The sequence below is a fragment of the Protopterus annectens genome, chromosome 1.part1 (genome assembly GCF_019279795.1).
Source record: "Protopterus annectens isolate FY-2018-M chromosome 1.part1, PAN1.0, whole genome shotgun sequence".
NCBI lineage: Eukaryota > Metazoa > Chordata > Ceratodontiformes > Protopteridae > Protopterus > Protopterus annectens.
In genome coordinates, this window is record NC_056726.1 from 820,282,805 (window position 1) to 820,308,575 (window position 25,771).

The window sequence follows — 25,771 nt, forward strand, 5'->3', positions numbered from 1 at the left end:
TGAACAATCTTATGTTAGCTCAGATTTGATTGTAAATTTGTATATATGTTTCATAGGAAAAGTATCTGAAGTTAATGTGGTGAGCAATGTGATTGTGATATGCAGTAACTTGGGAGGGAAGGAGGCAAGAGATCAATATTCATGCTAGCACATGCATGAAAATTTAGTACTTTTTAGCAGCACCTTCCGGAAATCTCGCGGGGGGGCTTGGTTTGGGCGGGACTTGTTACAGCTCATCCTGCGATGTACTTCACTAATACAAAGTCGGATTCACAAGTCAATATGTAAGAGTGCAACCAGTATAAGCATGATGTCATGCGGAAATCAGCATACATGTCGCTCATCAATCATTAAGGACACGCCCGCTTCTGTGCAGAAGTGGGTGCGAGGTACTTTCTAAATCAAAGCACCATAGATAATTAGACAGGACAAAAGCACGGGTCTCGGATGCACGTAAACAACCTGAACGGTTGAACTGCACCTCCACCAGTTTGATGTTGCATTGTGGTCTTTCTCCTCAGGAACCCTCTGAAGAAACAGCCATTCCACCTGGACGTTACTGTCTAACAATTATAAATCCCAAGCGGTTAATTAGCCTCCGAACTACATATAGGCGCACCTTGGCAAGTGTGTGATAAGACAGCTGCCGTCCCATCCAGGACGGAGTAGTTTCTCTGCTTCTCTCGTAGTGAAACAGGTTCAAAGAAGAATGAATGAAAACTGAACCAACTATTTAAGGTTGTTCCCCAAACAAAAAAACTACACATACCTCCCACAAACGGGGAAAAACCGGAAGCGCCTTGTGTTAGTAACGTCAAAACGTATATGTCACGTGACTTCGGGACGTCTGTAGGTTCATTTCTCCCAAGGGAGTAAACCACTACATCAAGTGTTAAGTACTAGTCAGCTGATCTCTTTAGATCTGTGGTGTCTCTTTTGTTTGTTTTCCTGCTGACAAGAAAAGCTAAACAACTTTTAATCTTTCAGATCGTTCTAAAGACGTGCCTTTCGTTAATTTTGGGAATTGTGATTACTGCATTGTATGAGGTACACACAGAAAAAAATATATCCTGGCACATGGGTTACAGCATCAGTGCTAACTAAATAACAATGACTGTGGCAATATTTTTTGGATGCACGTTCATTGCCTTCGGGCCAGCATTCGCACTCTTCGTTTTCACTATTGCTAGGGATCCTCTCAGAGTAATTATCCTCATTGCAGGGTAAGTGCAGTATTTAGATTCCTCTGTTTTTTTGTTATGCTTAAATTTAATATATCACACTTGAGTCAGTATGTTAGTAATGCATATGTGATGTTACAATTTGGTGAACCGTATTAGAGTTTCAGTAGGCCGTTTGCACTGGGGAGCACGAAACACATGGACTAAGTTAGAAGGGATTTGGGGTCAGTGAGTGTACTCCCTGCCCCACTCTGGCGCCTTGCTTTGAGGAGAAGTTTTGCTTTCACATTTAGTTTTGAAATGGCAACATATCATAAAATGTTGGTCCGCGAATTTTAAGACCGTAGTTTTTGCTCATTGTAAGATAAAATAAGGTTATTTAAACGAATAAATGTGCTAGTTGTAAACTGTTGGGCTGGAACTTGGAAGTGACTAAGTTTGATCATTGCATGTTGGATTCAAGACAGTTTTAAGAGGTTGTAATCCTCAAACTACTTACATTTGACAGGTACCATGTAAAGCAAAACTATCCGCAGTCTGAAGGATAACAACCTGTTAGAAGGCAAGGCACTGAACTACTTTTGTTTGACGAACATCATGTAAAGACTGCCCGTTAAATAGAAGTAGTTAAGAGTGCCTTCTAAAAGGTTGTTAAATTTCAGACACTAGATAGTTTTGATATACATGATGTCCGTCAAATAGAAGTAGTTAGAGCATGTGTGATGGCTAACAGCAGACTCTTGCATCTCACTGTCTGGAACAATAAAATACAGTTATTGTAAACTTATTCCCCAGGGTAATAATGGAGCTCTATAACAAGACTGCAGTTTACACTCTTATGACTTTTGTACAGCATGCTTTCATATTTAACTAAACATTTCACTGATTGTTTATATTCTTTCCATTGCTGTACTCCTGTGACAAACCTGCAAAATAAAAAGGTCCAGATAGATCAGTGTTCTACAAGGGGGTGGGATGTTGGCATAATGGTTAAGGTGTTTACCTTGCAAACACAAGGTGCAGGGTTTGATTCTCATATGGGGTAACTGGCTAGGCTGAAAATGGCCCAAAAGGGCAGGTAGCTTAATATTAATCTATGAATCTATAAAAAACATACACGCAGATAAGTGCTCTACAACTTCATAAAAAATACATGGGTAAGTTGGTGACCGGTAGATGGCTATATATCAGGCTGAAGGTGGAGAGTCTCTTTTTAATATTTTTCAGATATGGTCTGTGATGGATATCAAATGTGTAACATAAGATCAGGTTAAATGTAAGTTTTTCAGGACAGTTGTAAGAGACAAATATAAAAGTACAGAAGAGGTGCTTTCATTTCAGCTCTTTATTGCTTGGTGAAGATCCAGCCCCTGTTGCATGACCCCCGCAGCTGACTGAATATTTAAAGAAATAGTCACATATACAGTATGTGACATAATAAAGCTAGAAACTGTTTCACTATTATGTTTAATTGTTCAAGTGTTTGTACAGTTAAATTATACTACAGCTGTTAAGTACGAGCCGTGTACTAGTTAAACTGAAATGGAATACAGCTAATACTGATCACATTCTTGAGTGTCAGGAATGCCTGAAACAGTTATATTAATTAGGCAGCTTACAACTGTTCGTATGTTGGCAGTTGCCATGCAGATTAGTAGTATCGAGATGCATAGGATGAAGTGGTTCTGATAGTTTATCAGAACTAGTTTCCAGATGGTATTTGGTAGATTAACATAAATTCAAAAAGTGGTACGTCCTGATTATTCTGTGCTCTATTTTATTGGAAGCTGTATCTGGAAGTTTCAGCAGATGTCTTAAAATGTAACACTATATGCCATTATTTATTAGAATGTAGGCTCTTGGTTGGTTAAGATAAGCAGGAAAAGTAGCTTGAGCTGGGATTTTGAGACTAAGTTTTGATGTAGAACCATCCTGACCTTCTCTTTCCTTCCGAACAGATACATTCTGTGCCTTGTTGTAAGCTATTCTCTGATTTTGGATGTCTGCTTTGCAACATCTTGAATGATTGTTTGTTTATTCTCTGTAGTCAACAAAGAAAATTAGGCTGGAAGCTTTGACCATAGCTCTCTGTGCATCATTGTGCTAGTAAAAATTCTATAGCTTGGAGACAAGTGTTTTTGTATTCCACAAGGAATAAGTAGTTCCTATTTGATGTGAGTAATTACACTTTCTCAGGATATTCTTCATTGTTCAGTTTATTTTCTTTGCTTGATCATTTGATTGATGTGTCATGGACTTAAGTTATGGGCATGACTTTCTATGCTTTATCAAAAAGATTAAAATTCTTGACTGGAAAATCATGGACCTTTTTATTAAACACGATTTCTTCAGGTATTCCATGTCTGGAAAATATGGACTGCAGTACTGTTATCGAAACTTACGCTGCAGTATCTTTTAACTGAACACCCTCAGAATACTTGGTATATTAATGTACACACAAGAAAGTGAGTTTGTTATACTGGAACAGATCAGCATTGACTTCAGCCATGTCAGTGAAAGAATTTCTTGCGGCAATAGCAACTCTTCTTGGTTTTGACTTCTGAATCACCCATTTAGTTTGTACAGACATATTTGGCGATTGTATAACGTCACTGCACTTTTATCATTCCAAGGTGCAACTTTTGAAGATTCAGCGACATCTGACCATACAGTTGAGTTGAATTAATAACTTTATCAACCTTATATGTGGTAGTTCATCCTAAAATGAGGGTTTGAGTAGTGGTTGTAACTGTGTGTTTCCATCTGGCCATCCATTCATGATAATATGTTGTAATTATTATTTTTTTTTATTTTATATACTTGAAAATTTTGAGCACAGGTCATCATGGCAAGCAAGTAATGTAATCACAGCAATCAAGTGATCCGAAGAAAAAATTAAATAGCGTTACAATTTTTCAAGAAAATGTTGAGTAACTCAGCAATCCAGTGCAAGTAATAAGCTTAGTATGTACATTTGAATAAGCAAAAAGTAGTAGCATAGAATTGTTTAATATAAGTACTTTGCACAGTATAGAGGATTATGATCAAGTCTCTGATCGTAACTTCATTATTATGTGTTTGTGACATGGATGACAAGAAATTCACTTTTCGAATGAAGCACAATTGAGAGACAATCATTCATATTCTTTCCTTCAGATGGTATAATTTTTAAAGTCTGATTTGTGCTTCTATACTTAAAAGTGCTAATCCCAGACACATTTTACTTTTAATTCCTTGTAGTGGATTGAGTAACACATTTTTTACTACTTGCCTAATACAGACAAACTTTAGTCGATTGAAAATAGAAAATGTAGATTTGTAGTCCCTAGAAAACACCATTTTGATGTACTGAAGTTTATAATTTGGCTCTCTATATTGCTTTGAGCTATACTCCTGTTCTACTGCTCCCTAAAATGAAAAGAATATAGGGAGCAGACCTACTGACTAAGAAATAATGAAGAAGAAAATCTAATGCTTGTTAGACTCCCTTTCAAGGCAACAGTTAGAGAAAAAGCTTTCTCCAGATTGGGCGCAGCTATGTAGAACAGACTACCAATGAAGAAAGAAATCAACAGACTTTAACAGCTTTAAAAATGATTAAAAAAACATCTTTTGGATGAAGCCATTTGTACCTGTTTTCAGGACCCTGGATAGCATTTACCCATTTTGTGTGTGTGTGTGTGTGTGTGTGTGTGTGTGTGTGTGTGTGTGTATGTATCTAACTGTCTTAAGTACACCACATACAACTTATTTTGATTGTAGACTTGTCACATAATCAGACACACTTATTTTTCACAAAGCAAAAATAATAATAAATGAAAAAAAGTACACTGAAACATGATCTGCATTTCCATTTACTACAGTGCTGGTGGATAACAAAGTAACTTTGTAAAGTGCATAGCTAAAAGCTACTCGCCCAACCCTCCACCTCCTCCTCCTCAAAAAAAAAAAAAAAAAAAAAAACTTGCCTAAATCAAAGCCATAAAACTGAACAGTGTTTATGTTGGAGTGAAAAGGTTAAAAATAAATTTGTTACAGTGAAAAGGTTAAAAATAAATTAAAAAAGTGAAACCTATCAAACGATTAGAAATTCCCCAAAGATTCCTAATTGAATAAAAAGGTTAGAGCTGCCATTCTCTCCTTAGGCATGTGATTCTTTCAATGTCTTTACAGACTTTTGAGGAGAGAGCTGTGTCTCACATATTGTGCCATTTGAGACTGGATTGCCCTGGACCTCCTGAATCTCCACAAGTTCAGTATGTCTGCCAGTACTAGAGCCAGGAACCTAAATCTTCACTAACAGGTAAGTAAAACATGCTGGAGGAATAGCTTTATATCCCACTGTCTTATAAATGTCCGGAATAAACATCTGTTACATGTTTAAGCAGTGAAACCCAGTATCTTCTTTTAAGCATAAACTAGGTTACTGGATGGTTATGCACCTGTTTACTTTGGGACTGGTTAATATAGCTGTCCTGGAGAAAGGAACTGCTGCCTCAGGGAGCGTACTGGCAAGATGTGAAAGGTTATATGACTGTGAAATAATGACTGAAACTGGTCAGTGAGAACATAACATTGTTGTCAAACCTGATATAATTCGTTGTGTTTAAACTAGCTAAAAAGAACTAAGTAATACGTTTCACTATAGTCTTAAAGTGCATAAAAATCTTGTAAAATTCAGAGAAGCTACTGGAGAAATCTACCCTTAAAGACACTTCATTCACAAAATGTATGCTAATTACATAAAATACTTGAGTAGAAACTTGGGGGAAGCTAACATAACATATTGAAATCAGGTGGAAGTACTAGTGCAACCTGAAAAAAAAAATGGATAAATTCAATATATGAGGTGTTTGCTTTGAGGCTGTTAAAAGTCCCCGATAATCTGCTGTAGAGAAAAAATACACCCATGAGACATTCCATTGAAAAATATACACAGACTTAACCTAAAGCCCTCTTCAGTATAAACACTATCGAATATTTGGGGTCTGGTTTGAATGATATATGAATTGTTTTCTACTGGATCATAAATTAACTCTGTACTGTGGTATTCAAGAACTCAGTTAAACTCATTGTATAAACTTAATGCAGGAAATATTTCATACAACACAAAGACCACCCTCATATTATTAATCTGTCTTGTCATCACATTTGAGTTATCTGCTTGCAGTAGCCCTCAGTCAGCCTGATTATCAAAGTCTTAAATCCTGCGTTGGTTGCTGTCTCATCTTCAGTGACGTCAGGTAGTCAGGGGTTTAAAGCATGCAGCCGATGCCATTACATCAGCCTTTCTTGCCGTGCGGTGCTCGAAGCAGAAGCAGTTCACAAGTGCCGGTCGGCTGACTCCTGAAATTTTCGTTTTCGAGTTTCAGAACCGAAGTCTTCAACTAAAGCCAAGTACCCCATTGGGGAAACCTTTTCTTGCTCTAATCCGATGTCAGTAAAAGTCAATAATTGTATTTCTTGTGGAAAGCAAATACCTCACAAAGATTTTCACTCCTACTGTATTCCTTGCCTAGGCCCTGACCACGACATACCTCGCTGTCGGTTTTGTGCCTTATTTAAGCAACAAACTTTTCGTAATCGGTATATTTACGTTTCTAAATATTTTGGTACTCAGTTCAATTATCCAGATATGTCTTCGGTAAGCCATCCAACTACCGACATTCCAAAAAAACGGAAAGATAAAGACAGAGACAGGCCGCCTAGGTGCAAAGCTGCCAACGACGCTTCTCCTAAGCCAGTCGCCAGTTCGCCAGTACTCAGTGAGGTGCTTTCGCAGCCCCTGATGTCCGCTACTTCAGATTCGCAGGCCTCTACTCAGACCCATTCGGAGTCAGGTATGCCGCGAGATGCTTCAACTGTGGAACCTGCAGATGTCTCTACCTTGGATGGGTCCGGAGCTGCTGTGCAGGCACTGGCTTCTGAAGGTATATTCAGGCCTACTGACTTGCATATTAAACCAACACCATCTTCTTCAAGGCCTAAAACTCGAACCATGCCTAGAAAACCGATGCCCAGACTGCATGGTCAGGCCTCTATGCCTAAAAAACAAATGATAAGAATGGCTGAAGACCTCATTACTTTAATCAGAGGAAGCCAACCTTCCCCCTCTAAGAGACCTAGGACTGAATTTGCTTATGATACTTCTGACCAGGATTCTAAAATTTCTGTTTCCTCTGATGACCAGGATTTACCCTTCTTTACCCATGAGAATTCTGATGCAGAGGACTCTATTCCCACTGTCCCCCAGAGGATTTCTCTTTTGGTGAAACATTGCATACACTTATTGAGCATTTTCACTGGGAAAGCCAGGATTATTCTGATTCTAAAAAGTGGCTTAGGGATTTCTTACTCCTGCCCCAACACAGGCCTTTAGCTATCCCTCCTGTACTAGACATTGTTGATGATGCCTTTTCGGAATCTAGCTTGGCCGCTGACTCTTTACCTCCTGCTTCCAGAAAACCTGATAGATATTACAGGGTTCCTGACTGTCACAAGTTCCTTTTTAAAAATCTTACTGAAGTTCCTGAGACCATTTCACAGGGACCCAAGGGCATTAAGGCTACTAACTGCCAAAAATCCTACCCCCTCTGATAGAGACTTCGGGGCGCTGGATAGATGGGGTAAGGAGGTATACACTTCTGCAACCTTGGCCATTAGGGCCTTAAATTGCCAGTTTCATATGTTAAAGTATCAGCAGCATATTATTGGATTGCTTAAACATAAAATTATGTTGATTCCTGACTGTGCTGAAAATAAGGATTTACAGGATTTAATGCATTCTGCTGAACAGGTTGGAAAACATACTTTGCAATGTGGTTTTGATTCACTAGAGGCATCTTGCAGGGCTGCTGTCACTGGGTCTGTACTTAGAAGGCATGCTTGGCTTAAGGATCAGTCTTTGCCAGATCATGTTAAAGCTAAATTGCTGGATGCTCCCTTAAATCAGGGCCGCCTGTTTGGCAACAAAGCAGAATAAGTTCTTAAAAAGATAGAGGAAAAAGCTAAATCTATGCAAACTGTTAAAGATTTCCTGCAAGTACAGCCTCAGAGGCATTGGCCGTCTAAGAATTGGTCCTTTCCTGCCTTTTCCAGGCCTTCTCAGTCCAAACCCAGAACCAGAAGAACACCCAGGCTTCAGTCCCAGGGTACGCACAGGACTAAGCAGTGGGGGGCTCCCACTTCCAAATCAGGGAGTAGTAAGATTCCTCCTATGATAAACTGTCTCAATGATTTATCTTTAAAACTTCCAAGCACTTCTCAACTGACTGCTCCTTTAGAGGGAAAGATTGCTCTGCAGGCAAAAAACTGGGAACTCATTACCCAGGACAAATAGGTTTTAAATATATTTGTACCACACAGAAATGAAGAAAGGTATTCACCACAAAAAAGACCAGGAACCACTGTGTCCACTGATTTAAAAGTTCAGTCATTTAATACAAACATATTCAGTTCAGTAATATAAAAACAGCAAATATATTCTCCTAGCTCCTCGGCAAAAATAAGCCTTTACAGAGTAAATTAATTTGATAACTACACCATTTTTATAGTTAAAAACTATCCACCTCACTTGATGATTATTATTATACAATTAATATTCAATTATTACCTTAAAGAAACATTGTCCATTAAAATAAAAATTAAAGACAAAATGTATGCATTTTAAATAAAACTTTTCCAGTTGCATTCTCTATTCATTCCACACGGCTGTAATGTATTATATTTTAATATTAAAACAAACTCTTTCTTTCTTAATAAATATTTGATTGTATCCTCCTTTGCAAAATTTAATTTAACTTGTTCCAATACTGTGACTCCAAACAACTCAGATTCCCCTGATGCATTTCATTAAAATGTTGTGCTGTGGGACTAATGCTTTTATTATTTTTAACATCTCTTTTGTGTTCTTTCTCTCTTATCACCCAAACTTAGGTTATTGAAGGATTGTTGGCAAATAATTCAGATGGAGTTTTTTTCCCTTAAAGAAATAAAATTGAGATTTTCTTATCGAAGGGGGCGGAACCTTAAAGATTTTCTGGTTCATAGTACATATAAAAGACCTTTAGAAAAGAGGATAGAAGAACTAATGTTTAAAGGTACTAAACCCTGTTGTAATTGTACAATTTGTGAACACATAACACCAACTTTTGATAATATTAATGGTTTAAAATTTGAAACAAAAGGCAGCTTTAATTGTAGAAGTGTCTGTGTTATTTATGCAATAACATGTCCATGTAAAATGTTCTATACAGGAGAAAGCAAAATAAGTTTAGGTGATGGAGTAATATTCGCTGTTTTTATATTACTGAAGTGAATACGTTTGTATTAAACTACTGAACTTTTAAATTGGTGGACACCGTGGTTCCTGGTCTTTTTTGTGGGTTTTAAATATAGTTTCCCAAGGATACAGATTTCACTTCCACACGTTACCAACCCCAAACGGTTGGCTAGATCTACCCCCAGATCAGTGGGCAGAGGCACAAAAGCAAGTACTCTCTCTCTTAAGCATAAAGGCTATTCAAGCTGTACCAGAAGAGGAAAAGGGACAAGGTTTCTACTCGAGACTTTTCCTGGTATCCAGAAAAGACAACTCATGGTGTCCTACCCTGGACCTTTTTATCTTAAACACCTTTTTGGTGATTCCAAAATTCAAGATGCTAACTCTTCACCAGTTGCTTCCTATGCTAGGCAAAGATGCCTGGTTGGCAACACTGGATTTAAAGGAAGCCTACCTGCACATCCCAATCAGGGAATCTTGCAGAAGATACCTACACTTTCCCTGCAGAAGATACCTACACTTAGTGCAGCATACACTATCAGTTCTCTACACTGCCCTTTGGCTTATCTACTGTGCCCAGGGTATTCACAAAGTGCCTAGCTCCAGTCATTGCATTTTGCAGGCAATGAAATATTCAAATATACCCATACTGGATGATTGTCTAATTCAGGCTGAAAGCCAGGACATACTTTTGAATCATCTGGTATTTGTACAAAAGGTGCTAACTTGTCTGGGGTACACCATAAATGAAAAGAAATCACATCTGGTACCCTGTCAACAAATTGTATTCCTGGGAGCAAGTTTGAACACAACTTCCCAGGTGGCTTTCCTCACGCTAGAGAAACAAATTCAATTGACAACTTACTTCAAACTAATGACCACAAAAACCCTGCTATCTGCAAGGCAAATACTGCAAGCCTTGGGGTTCATGGTTTCCTGCATTATTCTAATTCCATATGCAAGATTGCATGTGAGGAAACTACAATGGTATCTAAAAAGCTTATGGTGTCAACAATCTCAGGATCTAGAAGCAATGATTCCTATAATACCTTGCCTACGGTTAGAGTTCCTTTGGTGGGCAGAGGCCTGCCACCAAAACAAGGGACTACCATTCACTCTACCCCCTGCTGCCCAAACCCTAACAACAGACTCATCAGACTGTGTATGGGGGGCTCACCTGGCAGGAAGTGCATTCAGGGCAAATGGAACCCAAGTCAAATGCACCTGCATATCAATCAAAAAGAAATGTTAGCTGTACAGAATGCTCTGACAGCCTTCAAGGACCACATTCTTCCAGGACAATTAATGGTAAAGACGGACAATACCACTGTTATGTGGTACATAAACAAGCAGGCAGGTACCCATTCTTACCCCATTTGCAGACTAGCCATGGCTCTTTGGAACACAGCCTTGAGCTGCCAAGTGCATCTGCAGGCTCAGTTCTTGCCAGGAAAACTAAATACAGTGGCAGACAAACTAAGCAGAAACCTCATGGACCCACACGAGTGGAAACTGGAACCAATGACTTTCAGCATGTTGACAAAACAAATGGGGGATCCCAGATATAGACCTGTTTGCCTCCCCCCAGAACTACCAATTGGACAAATTCTGCACAAGTACTCCCCACGAACAAGCTTGTCAAGTGGATGCTCTGTCCTTCAGGTGGAAAAATCTGTCAGCTTATGCCTTTCCTCCTCTGCTTCTCCTCTCCAAAGTACTATGATCAAACAGGACAAATCAAGGATGATACTGATTGCACCAGATTGGTCACGCCAACGCTATTACCCCCTCTTGTGCAGTGCGTCACTGCTGGCTCCATGGCATCTGCCTCAGACCCCCTACCCTGCTGTCACAGCAGGAGAGCCAGATTCTGCACCCTCAGCTTCAAACCCTGAACCTGGCAGCCTGGCTAATTACCTAATCTTTCCGTTACCATCCCTCAGTAAACAAGTGTTGGATGTCATTGTGGAGGCAAAGAGGCCTAGTACTAGAAAATCTTTTGCTGAAAAATGGAAAAGATTTTGTGCCTGGAACCAAACTCCAGGGATGGGCACAGCAGCACCCAATTTACCTCATATTCTTCAATACTTAACTGAGATGCTTCACAAGGGCCTTTCTTTTTCCTCCATCAAAATTCACTCCTCAGCCATTTCAGCTCATTACAACACAGAACCACCCCTCTTCTCTCATCCACTGCTCAAGCAGTTCCTCAGAGGGGCCAAAAACTTAAGACCACCCAGAAGAGCCCCAACTCCAGCCTGGGACCTTAACTTTGTATTGGAAAAACTCACTCTTCCTCCTTTTGAGCCAGGTTGAAATTCCTTTCTTGGAAAACAGCCTTTCTTTTAGCAATCACTTCAGCAAGAAGGGTTTCTGAATTACAGGCCCTTATGGCAGTGAAGTCTTTCATCATCTTTCATGTGGACAGGGTGTCCCTCAGGACCAATCCCTCCTTCATGCCCAAAGTGGTATCCAGTGTGGCTCTTAATCAGTCCATTCATTTGACAACCTTCTTTTCTAATCCACAGAACAAAGGGGAACGGATACTGCACTCCTTGGGTGTGCACAGACAACTTAGATTTTACTTGGACAGGACTAAACCTCAAAGAAAATCTGAACAACTGCTGGTGGCATTTGCTGCAGTTGTAGAGGGGAAGGCTATTTCAAAGCCAACCATTTCTAAATGGATAGGCCATTGCATTCATTTCTGCTATAAGCACCATGGAAAAACTATCCCACAGGAGATTAGACCCCATTCAACCAGGACTGCATCTACCTCTATAGCCTTTCTCAGAGGTGTCCCTACCAAGGACATCCTAGAAGGTGCTACATGGAGTTCTGTACATACTTTCACCACTGCAGTCTTACAGGGCCTTCTAGCTGGTCCTAATGTTATGTAAATTCCTCCTCCCTTCCTTAGCTTTGGGAATCTACCCAAATGTGATGACTGCAACAGTGAAACACGAAGAACATAGTACAGTTGTTTACACTTACCATAAATGTAGATGTTCGAGTGTATTCACTGTTGCAGTCCTCGTTACCCTCCCTACAGCCCCCTGACTTCTTTTGGCTATAGTTCTACTCTCCTTTACTATGCTTAAAAGCTTGTTGGTTAATTGCTTTTTTGTTGGAGGTATAACCTTGTGTGTGTGTATGTCTGTATATATATGTATATATGTATGTATGTGTGTGTGTGTGTATATATATATATATATATATATATATATATATATATATATATATAAAATTGCTTCCCATTGGGGGGCACCTGACATCTGGGGCAAGAAACCTGTTGTAATGGTATCGGCTGCATGCTTTATACCCCTGACTACCTGCTGTCACGGAAGATGAGAAAGCAACCAATGCAGGACCCAAGACTTTGATAATCAGGCCGACTGAGGGCTGCTGCAAGCAGATAACCCAAATGTGATGACTGCAACGGTGAATACACTCTAACATCTACATTTATGGTAAGTGTACACGACTGTACTTTCCAAACCCTGATGGGATTCATTCTCTTGTGTTTGTTAGTGCTGACATCTCTACCAAGAAAAAACAGAAGGCTAAACATTCTTCTGTACATCATAAGGACCCTCAAAGGGAATGGCAGGAGTTTTCTCAGGGCCTGTTCATTGCCTTAATGGCCCTGAAACCTCCCCAAGGAGTCTCTTTGCCTACCCCCCCCTTGGACTTTAACTCCTAGAGAACTGATTCCTTGGATGAGAATTCAGAGTCTGTTGAAGGATTCTTATCTTAACTCTTCCCAGATGCCTTCTCCTTTGGCTTATGGCTCTGATGAAGAAGAGTCCATTAGTCCTCAGTCTTCTTTGGAGGAGTTGTCTTTAGGGGACACAGTATTCAGAATGATGGAGTACTTTATGTTGGATTCTTCTCAGGTGTCTGATTTCGAGAAGAGGTATTATGAGTAGCTTCTGGTGCACACTCCAGAACCTTCTGCAGTATCTCCTGTGTTGGTTGCTTTCTTAGACACCTTTGTAGCTGCCTGTAAGTCTTCTGATTCTCCACCCTCCATCAGTCCATCCATCCATCCTCAACCCCTTTTTCCCATTTTTGCATATGGGGTTGGGGGTTTCCCTTCATCACTGGCAATCATCTTGAGCCAAGGTTTACACCGGCGGATGGCTAGCCCTGCTGCGGTGGTTCATTCACACCACTCACTGACACACACGCACTCACCTGTGGGCACTTTAGAGTGTCCAGTCGACCTACTGCATGTCTTTGGAATATGAGAAAAAAACGGAGCAGCCGGAGGAAACCATATTCCTATTTACCCTCGTTTACCAACATTTTTATGTTTCTCTGTTTCTTCCTCTCATTTCCAATTCTCTGCTTTGCCGATGTTGTTTGTGTTTTACTGTTGCAGTCATTACATTTGGGTTATCTGCTTGCACGTAGCCCTCAGTCTGCCTGATTAACAAAGTCTTGGGTCCTGCGCCAGTTGCTGTCCCTTCTTCCTTGATGTCAAGTCGTCAGTGGTATAAAATATGTAGCCGACACCATTACATCAGTCTTTCTTGCCGTGTGGTGCCTGAAGCAGAAGCCGTTCACAAGTGACGGTTGGCAGTTCTCTGCTCTGCCCTTTGGCTTATCTACTGCGCCCAGGGTATTCACAAAGTGCCTAGCTCCAGTTATTGCATTTTGCAGGCAAAGAAATATTCAAATATACCCATACCTGGACGATTGTCTAATTCAGGCAGAAAGCCAGGACACACTTTTGAATCATCTGGCCTTTGTACAAAGGGTTCTAACCTGTCTGGGGTATACCATAAATAAAAATAAATCTCAACTGGTACCCTGTCAACAAATTACATTCCTGGGAGCAAGCTTGAATACAACTTCCCAGATGGCTTACCTCACGCCAAAGAAACAAATTCATTTGACAACCTACTTCAAACAGGTGGCCACAAAAACCCTGCTATCTGCAAGACAAATACTGCAAGCCTTTGGGTTCATGGCCTCCTGCATTCTTCTAATTCCATATGCAAGGCTGCATATGAGGAAACTACAGTGGTATCTAAAAAACTTATGGTGTCAACATTCCCAGGATCTAGAAGCAATGATTCCTGTCATACCTTGCCTACACCTAGAGTTCCTTTGGTGGGCAGAGGCCTGCCACCAAAACAAGGGACTACCTTTCATACCACTCCCTACCACCCAAACCTTAACAACAGACACATCAGACTATGGTTGGGGGGGCTCACCTGGCAGGGAAGTGCATTCACGGCAAATGGAACCCAAGTCAAATGCATCTGCATATCAATCAAAAAGAAATGTTAGCTGTACAGAATGCTCTGACAGCCATCAAGGGCCACATTCTTCCAGGACAACTAATGGTAAAGACGAACAACACCACTGTTATGTGGTACATAAACAAGTAGGGGGGAACACATTCTTACCCCCTCTGCAGACTAGCCATGGCATTGTGGAACACAGCCTTAAGCTACCAAGTGCACCTACAAGCTCAATTCCTGGCAGGAAAATTAAATGCACTAGCAGATGGACTAAGCAGAAACCTCATGGACCCACATGAGTGGAAACTGGAACCAAGGATTTTCAACATGTTGACAAGCAAATGGGGGAGCCCAGATGTAGACCTGTTTGCCTCTCCCCAGGACTACCAATTGGACAAATTTTGCACAAGGACTCCCCACAAGCAAGCCTGGAAAGTGGATGCTCTGTCCTTCAGCTGCCTTCCCCCCTCTGCCTCTGCTCTCCAAAGTACTACTAAAAATCAAGCAGGACAAACCAAGGATAATTTTGATTGCTCCAGACTGGCCACGCCAACACTGGTACCCCCTCCTGCGGAGTGTGTCACGGTTATCCACATGGCACCTGCCTCACATCCCTTCCCTGTTGTCCCAGCAGGAGAACCAGATTCTGCACCCTCAGCTTCTAACACTGAACCTTGCAGCCTGGCTAATTATCTAATCTCTTCTTTAGCATCCCTCAGTAAACCTGTGATGGATATCATTTTAGAGGCAAGGAGGCCTAGTACTAGAAAATCTTAATCTGAAAAATGGAAAAGATTCTGTGCCTGGAGCCAATCGCAAGGGATGAGCACAGCAGCGCCCAATTTACCTCAAAATTTACAATACTTAACTGAGATGCTTCACAAGGGCCTGTCTTTTTCCTCCATTAAAATCCATGCCTCAACCATTTCAGCTCATTATAACACAGAACCTCCCCTCTTCTCTCATCCACTGCTCAAGCAGTTCCTCAGAGGGGCCAGAAATTTGAGACCACCCAGGAGAGCTCCAACCCCAGCCTGGGACCTTAACTTTGTTTGGGAGAAACTCACTCTATCTTCTTTCGAGCCCGCTGCTACTGCGGGCTTAAAATTTATTTCTTGGAAAACAGCTTTCCTTTTAGCAATCACTTCAGCTAGAAGGGTATCTGAGCAGGCCCTTATGGCAGTGGAGCCTTTCATCATCTTTCATGCAGACAAAGTGTCCCTCAGAACCAATCCATCCTTCATGCCCAAGGTGGTATCCATTGTGGCTCTTAATCAGTCCATTCATTTGCCAACCTTCTTTCCTAATCCACAGAACAAAGGGGAATGGATACTGCATTACTTAGATGTGCACAGACAACTTAGATCCTACTTGGACAGGACTAAACCTCAAAGGAAATCTGAACAACTGCTGGTGGCATTTGCTGCAGGGGCAGAGGGGAAGGCTATTTCAAAGCAAACCATTTCTAAATGGATAGGCCATTGCATTAATTTCTGCTATAAGCACCATGGAAAACCTATCCCCCAGGGGATCAGACCTCACTCCACCAGGGCTGCATCTACCTCTACAGCCTTTCTCAGAGGCGTCCGTACCAGGAACATCCTAGAAGCTGCTACCTGGAATTCTCTACATACTTTCACCAAACGTTATCATTTGCCAATTTTCTCTAAATCCAGAGCTGGTTTTGTAGGGCCTTATAGCTGGTCCTAATGCTATTTAAAATCCTCTCCCAACCATAGCTTTGGGAATCTACCCAAATGTAATGACTGCAACAGTGAAACACGAAGAACATAGTACAGCTGTGTACACTTACCATAAATGTAGATGTTCGAGTGTATTCACTGTTGCAGTCCTGGTTCCCCTCCCTCCAACCCCCCCTAACTTCTTTTGGTTATACCTCTACTTTCCTTTACTATGCTTAAAAGCTTTCTGGTGTATTTGCTTTTTTGTTGGAGGTATATCATTGTACTTTTATGTTTAATTGCTTCACTTTAGGGGGGCACCTGACATCTGGGTCTAGCAAAACTGATGTAATGGCATCGGCTGCATGTTTTATATCCCTGACGACCTGATATCATGGAAGATGGGACAGCAACTGACGCAGGACCCAAGACTTTGTTAATAAGGCCGACTGAGGGCTATTTGCAAGCAGATAACCCAAATGTAATGACTGCAACAGTGAATATACTTGAACATCTACATTTATGGTAAGTGTACGCAACTGTACTTTTGGCCTGTCTACTGCCCCAAGGATATTCACAAAATGCCTAGCTCTTGTGATTGCCTTTTGCGGGCTGCAAGGCATTCAGATTTTTCCTTATTTAGTTGACCTGTTGATTCAGACACCTTCTCTTAATTACCTGTTACAGGCTTAGGAGTTTACCATATTCCTTCTTCAAAGTCTGGGGTTCACTTTCAGCTTAAAAGTCTGTCCTGACTCCTCCTCAGGATCATGTGTATCTGAGCTGCAGGATTCAGACTGTGCAATGTTGGTCTGTCTTCCACATCTAAAGGTTTTGTCCTTGATGGCTTTCTGTCAGCCTGTCCTTCCTCTGCCTGCCATTCCAGACTGCATATGCGTAAGCTTCATTGGTACCTCAAGTCAGTTTGGCCTCAACATTGCTACCATCTGGATTTCAGAGTGCTTCTCCTTCCTTGTCTCAAGCAGGAAGTCGACTAGTGGGTTCAGCAACTTAACCCTCAACTCGGGTCCTCCCTTTCATCCTCTGATTCCTTCTCAACAACTGTGCACCAGCACCTTAGACATGGGGGGGGGGGTTCCTCTGGTCACATGAGAGTTCAAGGTCTATGGACCCCCATCAGAAGTCAAACCATGTCAGCATCAGAGATAAGAGATTCAATTCTGTCCCTTCAGGCTTTTCATCCCATGTTCTGTCCAGGCCTTCTGAAGGTTTACACAGTCAACACCACAGTGGTGTGGTGTGTCAACAAGCAGGGGGGACAAAGACTTATTTTCCCTACAGGCTGACTCTTGAGCCCTGAGATTTGGCTATCACTTATCAGCTGACTCTTCATGCAGTATATATTCCTTCAGAGCACAGTCTAGTGGCAGGCTCTTTGAACAGGTCTGGTACACAGACTCATGAATGGATGCTTCACAGAAACATGTTTCTGGACATAGTTCTTTGGTAGGGTATTCCTCAGGTCGATATTTTTTGCCTCCCTTCTGAACAGGCAGCTCCCTCTTTTCTGTTCTAGAGTGCCATGCCATTTGGCCTGGAAGTGGACATTCTTTCTTTATCTTGAAAGAGGATGTTTCTTTATACCTTCCCTCCCCTTCCACTACTTCCAGGAGACCTGCAGAAGATTCAGTTGGATTCGCCAAAAATCTTGCTAGTGACTCCTTTTTGGCCAAGTTAGCAGTGATTTCCCCCTCTTAATGCATCTGGCCATGGGCAATTACTACAAGTTACCTCACTCACCAGTTGTTCCTCCTCACACAGGACAAGGGGTCACTCATCCATCTTCAACTGACACTGTAGGTGCAATGGTTTTGATCTCTTTTAGGCACCTCTTTTCTGAGGACGTGCTTAGGGTTTTCTAGAGGCAAGAAAACCATATATGTCCAAATGGAAAAGGTTTTCTGTCTGGTGCCATGCATACTCATAGCCAGGACCCTTTTTCAGTGGGGGTCCTGCTGGTCCTCTCCTATTTGTCTGTGCTGCTGCAGTATGGCCTGGGCTATTTTCCTGTAAAGGCCAATTTTTCAGCTATTTCTGCCTGTCTGCCCTTGAATCCGCATTTGGCTTCTCGTTTAGAGGTCAAACAGTTTCTTAAAGGCATCCTGCATCTTAGGCCCCCCAAGGAACCCTGTACCTCCTCCTTGGGACCTTAATTTTGTTTTGGAAAAAATTGACCCAGGCTCCTTTTGAGCCTGCAGTTTCAGCATTTCTGCAATGCTTTACCTGGAAGACTGTCTTATTGCTTACTCTTATTTCTACTCTGAGGGCTTCTGAACTTCAGACGTTATAGACATTTCAATTTTTTTGTTTTTTTCACAGAGACAGGTTATCTCATCATAGCAGTACTTCTTTTATGTCCAAGGTTGTTAATGAGTTATCCTTAAATCAGGCAGTACAGCTCCCTTCCCTTTTTCCTTCTCTACAGTCTGCTAGTGAGAGGGTCTTGCATACCTTGGATTTGCACAGACAGTTCAGGTATTATTTGGATATGACTAAAACCATTTAGAAGTCTGACCAACTTTTTATTTCTTTTCATCCCAGTACTTGGCTTTAGTTGTTTCCAAGCAAACCATCTCCTCTTGGACTTTTCATGGCAAATGTCTGTCTACTTCAGTCTACGTCCACAACATATCAGTGATCATACATCATCCCAACCGAAAGCAAACCTTCTCCTCTTGGACTTTTCATGGCAAATGTCTGTCTACTTCAGTCTACGTCCACAACATATCAGTGATCATACATCATCCCAACCGAAGAGGCCGCTGCCACATAAGGCACTACCATCTTGCATGTACCATGTTGTATTTCCATGTAATAGTAATTCTATTATATTTTTCTGAATTCAATTCTTGTTCATATCCACTGTATATTCATGTAGAAGCCAAAAGGTGCACATTTGTTTTTCCATTTCAGTTTGGAGCAAGTGCAACTGGAAGACAGACCTGTAATTTTACTGTTATAAAAAGAGGCTGTTTTTACTTTTACACTTGTCACAGTTGACACTTTTCAGGTTGCCATTAAAAAAAATAAATGAAGAAATTGCCAACAGAACTTGACTCATCCAGGAAATCCAAGTAAAAAGCATATAGTTTGTAAAGTGCACTTCAAAAATGTATAAGAAATCAGTGATTGAGAAAATGCAACACTTGCTAAAACTTGATGTCTTAAACATAGCTATGGAGTTTCTGACTGTCAGGAAAAATTCTTGACAGATGGCTATTATATGTATAGATTGTGGCTCTGGGCAGTCTTGTGTCATGTCATTGTTTTTTAATTTTTAATTCCTTCTGTAAGAATAAAACTTCCCTGATAATCAATATATGCATCCTGTGGAGATGCTTCCTCAAAGAGAAGGGTGGTATAAGCGCTGACAATGGCTGCATGCTTGTAGCCAGTGCCTGCTTACCTTACATAGTAACATGCAGTGGATTGGCTTGCCATGATGTGTCACTGTGTGAGAGGGGAAAGAAATAGGACTGCATGCTTATGAGTAGCGTAATGGAATTCTTTTTTTCTTTTGTGGTTCTTTTTAATTTGTTTAAAATAATTATTTAATTTACACATTCATTATATCATTGAAATGTTTAGCTTTGACCTATTCTGAAGGTGGATTAAAGTCGTATTTTTTTAATGAAAAATGATACATGGAAAGATAGTGGTGTCTCTGCATCTAGTATTCTGGTATTATCATCTGGTGCTGAGATAAGTTATACCTACATTATACCTTTTAAATCTCAAAATGCACTCACTCGAGACACTCTTTAAAGTGGAGAACATCGATGTCTGTGCAGTGACTGAGACCTGGTTCAAGGCTCCAGAGAGCACCCCTGCATTACCAGGCTATAACTCATACCACACTTTTTGGCCATCTAACCTGGACCGGAACAGCAAAGGTGGAGGTGTGTCCATAATTCATTAAGGATATCTACACCTCCAGGCTAGTTGCTTAGCATAATGCAGCCAAGGTTATCCAAGTGCAACTAACTCTGGGCAAAACTGCAATCCAAATTGTAGCTTGCTACAGATCCCACACCATGCCCCAGGATTCCCACTCCTCTTTTCTTGATATACTGGAAAATATTAGAGTTCATCAAACTCCCTAATATTGGGTGATTTCAACTACCCCACCATTAACTGGGAAAACTCGTGTACCAACTCCTTCGCTCAGCGCTTTCTGGAATTCATAAATTCCAATTCCCTGGATCAACTTATCCACACCTCTACCAGGGGCAACACTATCGTAGACCTAGTCATTACTAACATGAGTGACCAGTGTTCCAAACCTGAAGTCAACTCCTCGTTGGTCAGATTCGACCATAAGCTAATCACCCTAGATATCCAAATTCCAACCCACCCCCCATTAAGGAAACCACGGTAAACAATTTCTCCAAAGCCAACTTCATGCTTCTTAAGACAGAAGTGGTGAACTTCCTGACACCCATGCAGATGGACAATACAGTTACGACTGCTGAATCCTACACAAATGCACTCTATAAGCACTTACATGAGTGAATGGATCGTGCTATCCCAAACGGAACCAAGACGCTATCCTCCAAAAAAATGAAACCAATCTGGTGGTCCCCTGCCATAAACAAACTCTACAACAGAAGGAAGAAATTGTTGCAAAAAGAGAGTAAAATCCCATTGGTGGAGGAGCTCCCTGGTCAGCCTCAGCAAGAAGCTGAAATCCCTTATAAGATCCTCCAAAGCTAGCTATGAAAACAAGATTGCCACTGATTCTAAGGACAACCACAAAGCATTCTATAGCTATGTCAAGAATCTCAATGGCAACACCCAGATCTGCACTGAGTTACAGCACAATGGCACAAAAATTGCAGAACCAACTGATATTGCCAACATCCTGGCAGATAGGTTCAGTGCTAACTTTAGCCCCCTCTCACGCAATGAAGGGCTCATGTCTATACAGGAAGAATGCAGAGTCCCAGTAGTCACAACTTCACAGGTAAAAGCAGCACTCTCCAAAGCCTAAAACACAGCATCCATGGGACCGGACAACATGCCAGGCTGTGTTTTACACGAACTTCAGAACGAATTGGCTCCCCACCTAAGCACCATGTTCAGTCATAGCCTCACGTCAGGCTTTGTGCCTACTGAATGATGCACAGTAACAGTTATCCCAATCCACAAAGGGGGAGCCACCACTGATCCTGGGAAGTGTCGCCCTAGTAGCCTGATGAGCCTCGTCTGCAAGGCCATGGAACGTATCATCATGGAATTAATAAACAAAGACATTGGTAACCTCCACACTCTGGACCCCACCCAGATGTTCATCGTGCATACAGCTGCAGTCATAACAGATGGGTTATCCTGCCGTCAGGCGGGTCCTCGGTCGGCCGAATTCCAAAGTCTAGGTCCGGCGTCGGTTGTCGTCGCTTCTTCCCTGACGTCAGTGCATCAGGGGTATAAAAGAGGCAGCCAATGCCATTTTCTTCAGTCTTTCTTGCCGTCCGGTGCCCGAAGCAGAAGCAGTTCGCAAGTGCCGGTCGGCCAGCTCCTGAGATTTACGAAAGTATTTCAGCCGAAGTCTTCTTGAAAGCTAAGTACCCCATTGGGGAAACTTTTCTTGCCTCAGACCGATGTCAGACAAAGTTAATAATTGCATTTCTTGTGGGAAGCAAATACCGCATAAGGATTTCCACTCTTTCTGTATACCTTGCTTAGGCCCAGACCACAACGTCTCGGCCTGCCGTTTTTGTGCTAGATTCAATAAGCGCACTATTAAGCGTCGGGCGGAGTTCGCCCTTCACTTTTTTGGCAAAAAATTTAATTATATTATGTCGTTGGATACTCCGACTCCAGTTTTGAGCAAAAAACGCAAAGATAAGGACCGACATACAAGGTCCGCACCACCTACTGAAACCACGCTAAGGCCGACTACCGGTTCTCCGGTACTCAGCGAGGCGCCTATGCAGCCCCTGAGTACCGATAACAATGCATTACCGGTGTCTTCAGTACCTGAGGTCGCAGGCTCCTCGGCCCCCATTCCTACTACAGATCCCGACGCCACTCCTGTCGGGGAAACTCAGAATTTAGACGGGCCTGCCATTTCTCAAGGGGTCTTCAGGCCTTCCTCCTTCTCTATTAAAGCCTTCACTAAATCTAAAGCAGCCATGAAAACCAAAAAACAGGTTCCTCAGACCCCCTCTCAAGGCACCATGCCTAAAAAACAGATGCTTAAAATGGCTGAGGATTTGATTACTCTTATCAGGGGTTCTCATCCCCCCTCTGACAAAAGGCCCAGATTAGAGGAAGACTACTCTTCCTCAGATCAAGCTTCTATTACCTCAGAACTATCTGAGGACCAGGATTATGCCTATTCTCCATTCGAAGACTCTGTTGCAGAGGAGTCTATTCCCTCGGTCTCCCCCCCTGAGGACTTCTCTTTTGGGGAAACCGCAGTGAAAGTGTTCCCTCAATGTATTCAGGAAGGCCAAGATTACTCAGATTCCAAGAAAAGGCTCAGGGAATTTCTTCTGCTCCCCCAGCATAGGCCTCTGGCTATCCCTCCTGTTTTAGATATATTGGATGATGTGTACACAGAAGCCAGCCTTAATCCTGATTCTTTGCCTCCAGCTCCTGTTAAACCAGACAGGTATTACCGAGTTCCTGATTCTCACCAGTTCCTATATAAAAGCCATACTGCTGACCCAGAATCAATTTCACAGGGTCCCAAGGGAATTAAGGCCTCTACTGCTAAAAATCCATTACCTTCAGAGAGAGATTCCAGAGCTTTAGAAAGGTGGGGGAAAAGGTGTACACCTTGGCCACTTTAACCATGAGGGCATTAAACTGTCAGTTCCATATGTTAAAGTATCAACAGTTTTTGATATCTCAGCTGAAAAGCAAGATGACACAACCAGAACAACCAGATTTAAAAGAGTTGCAGGATTTGTTGCATGGTGCAGAGCAAGTAGGTAAACATACCTTGCAATGTGGTTTTGATGCTTTAGAGGCCTCATGTAGAGCTGCTGTTACGGGGTCTGTTATACGTAGGCATGCTTGGCTCAAAGAGCAAACCTTACCAGATCATGTCAAAGCTAAATTATTAGATGCAACTCTTCAAAAATATGTATTGTTTGGTGTTAAAGCTGAGGAGGTGCTAAAGAAAATGGAGGAAAAAGCTAAATCAATGCAAACAGTGAAAGATTTCCTGCAGGTACAGCCTCCACGTTTCAGCAGAAACTGGCCTTCAAAAAATTGGTCCTTTCCAGCCACAGATAGACCTCAAAGGGGCAGATACAGGCACCCAAGGGGCAGAGGGCAACCTCAAGGATCCTTCAGAGCCAGACAGTGGCAAGCACCACCCCCAAGAGGTGGAGAAGATAGATCACAGTCTTTTAGAAAACAGACACGGTGACTTCCCCCTACACCTGCCAAGCAAAGCTCTAATGGCAGCACCTTTGGGCGGAAAATTGACATTATTCTCAAAAAATTGGCATATTGTTACAAAAGACAAATGGATTCTGGACATTATAGACAGAGGCTACAGGTTCCACTTTCACGCCCTTCCAAAAATGAGAGGCATGCCAAACCTGCCACAAAATCAAAGGGCAGAGGCACAAAAACTAGTTTCAGCTCTCATAGACATGAAAGCAATTCAAGAGGTACCTGCAAAAGAACAAGGTCAATTTATTCCAGACTATTCCTGGTACAGAGGAAAGACAAAGATTGGAGACCTATCTTAGACCTATCCATCCTAAACACATATCTACAGGTGCCAAAATTCAAGATGCTCACATTACAGCAGCTTCTTCCCATGCTGGGCAAGGAGTCTTGGCTGGTAACATTGAACCTCAAGGAGGCATACCTGCATGTCCCTATCAGACAAGATTGCAGAAGATACCTCAGATTTCTTGCAGGTTCAACCCATTACCAATTCTCTGCATTGCCCTTTGGCTTATCTACTGCGCCCAGAGTGTTTACGAAATGCCTGGCATCAGTAATCGCCTTCTGCAGACTACAAGGGATACAAATCTACCCATATCTGGACGACTGCCTGATCCAAGCGGACAGCAAGGACATACTACTGCAGCACCTGGCGTTTGTAATAAAACTGTTGAACTTCCTGGGATACACAGTCAACAAAAAGAAATCAAAACTAATACCCTCTCAACAAATAATTTTCCTGGGTGCCAGCTTGGATACAACCACCCAGGTGGCCTACCTCACGCCAGACAAGCAAGGGCAACTGTCTCAATACTTCAGAAAAATGGCAACTTACACCAGGCTAACTGCAAGGAAAATCCTGCAGGCTCTGGGATTCATGGCATCTTGCATCCTACTAATCCCATGTGCAAGGCTGCATATGAGGAAACTTCAATGATACCTGAAAAACTTATGGTGTCAACACAGCCACAGCTTGGAAACAATTATCCCACTCATTCCATGCCTTCAAAAGGAATTTTTGTGGTGGACTCAAGCATGCCTAAGAAACACAGGTCTTCCTTTCTGTGTACCTCAAGCAACTCAAATCATCACAACAGACGCCTCAGACTACGCCTGGGGAGCACACATGACACATCAGGGCATTCAGGGAAAATGGACCCGAAAAGAGAAGCACCTCCACATCAACCAAAAGGAAATGCTAGCCGTGCAAAAGGCTATTATGACCTTCAAAGACCTACTGCATCCAGGCCAGCTATTGATAAGGACAGACAACACCACAGTGATGTGGTACATAAACAAACAGGGGGGAACTCATTCATACCCCCTGTGCAGACAAGCAATGATCCTATGGAACACAGCACCGGAATTGCAAATTCAACTGCAGGCACAATTCCTGCCAGGGAAGGAAAACACACTGGCAGACAACCTAAGCAGAAATATGACAGAGCCACACAAATGGAAGTTGCATCCTCAACTTCTCACAAAGATAACTCAGGCATGGGGACAGCCAGACATAGATCTCTTTGCTACCCACAGAAATTGCCAGTTGAAAAAATTTTGTTCAAGGACCTATCATCCACAGGCCTGGAAAGTGGACGCACTTTCCTTCATTTGGGCAACTTTGGCAGTCTATGCCTTCCCACCTTTTCCTCTGCTGCCCAAAGTTCTATTAAAAGCCAGAGCAGAGAGGCTGAAAATGATTCTCATCGCTCCAGACTGGCCAAGACAACACTGGTATCCGCTCCTGAGGAGCCTGACACATTCCCCACCATGGATCCTACCTCTAGTCCCTCTTCTGTTGTCCCAGCACAACTACAAAACCCTTCACAGCCATCTCAAAACTCTAAATCTAGCTGCATGGAGAATTCCTTGATTTCCCAACAGTTTCTCCACTCCAAGGAGGTGCAGGATGTCATCTTGGAGGCCAGAAGGCCTTCTATTAGAAAG

The 25,771-nt window shown here is 42.1% G+C and overlaps 1 protein-coding gene across 1 annotated transcript in view; it reads left to right on the forward strand.

The window, feature by feature from the left end:
• Positions 1-300: 300 nt before the first annotated feature.
• The window catches only part of LOC122807514 (gamma-secretase subunit Aph-1b-like), a 601,701-nt gene continuing 576,230 nt past the window's right edge, over positions 301-25,771 (forward strand). Inside the window, exon 1 of the mRNA XM_044078444.1 lies at positions 301-1,223. Coding sequence (XP_043934379.1) covers positions 1,111-1,223 — 113 coding nt within the window. The 5' untranslated portion in view covers positions 301-1,110. The remainder of the gene's footprint in view (positions 1,224-25,771) is intronic.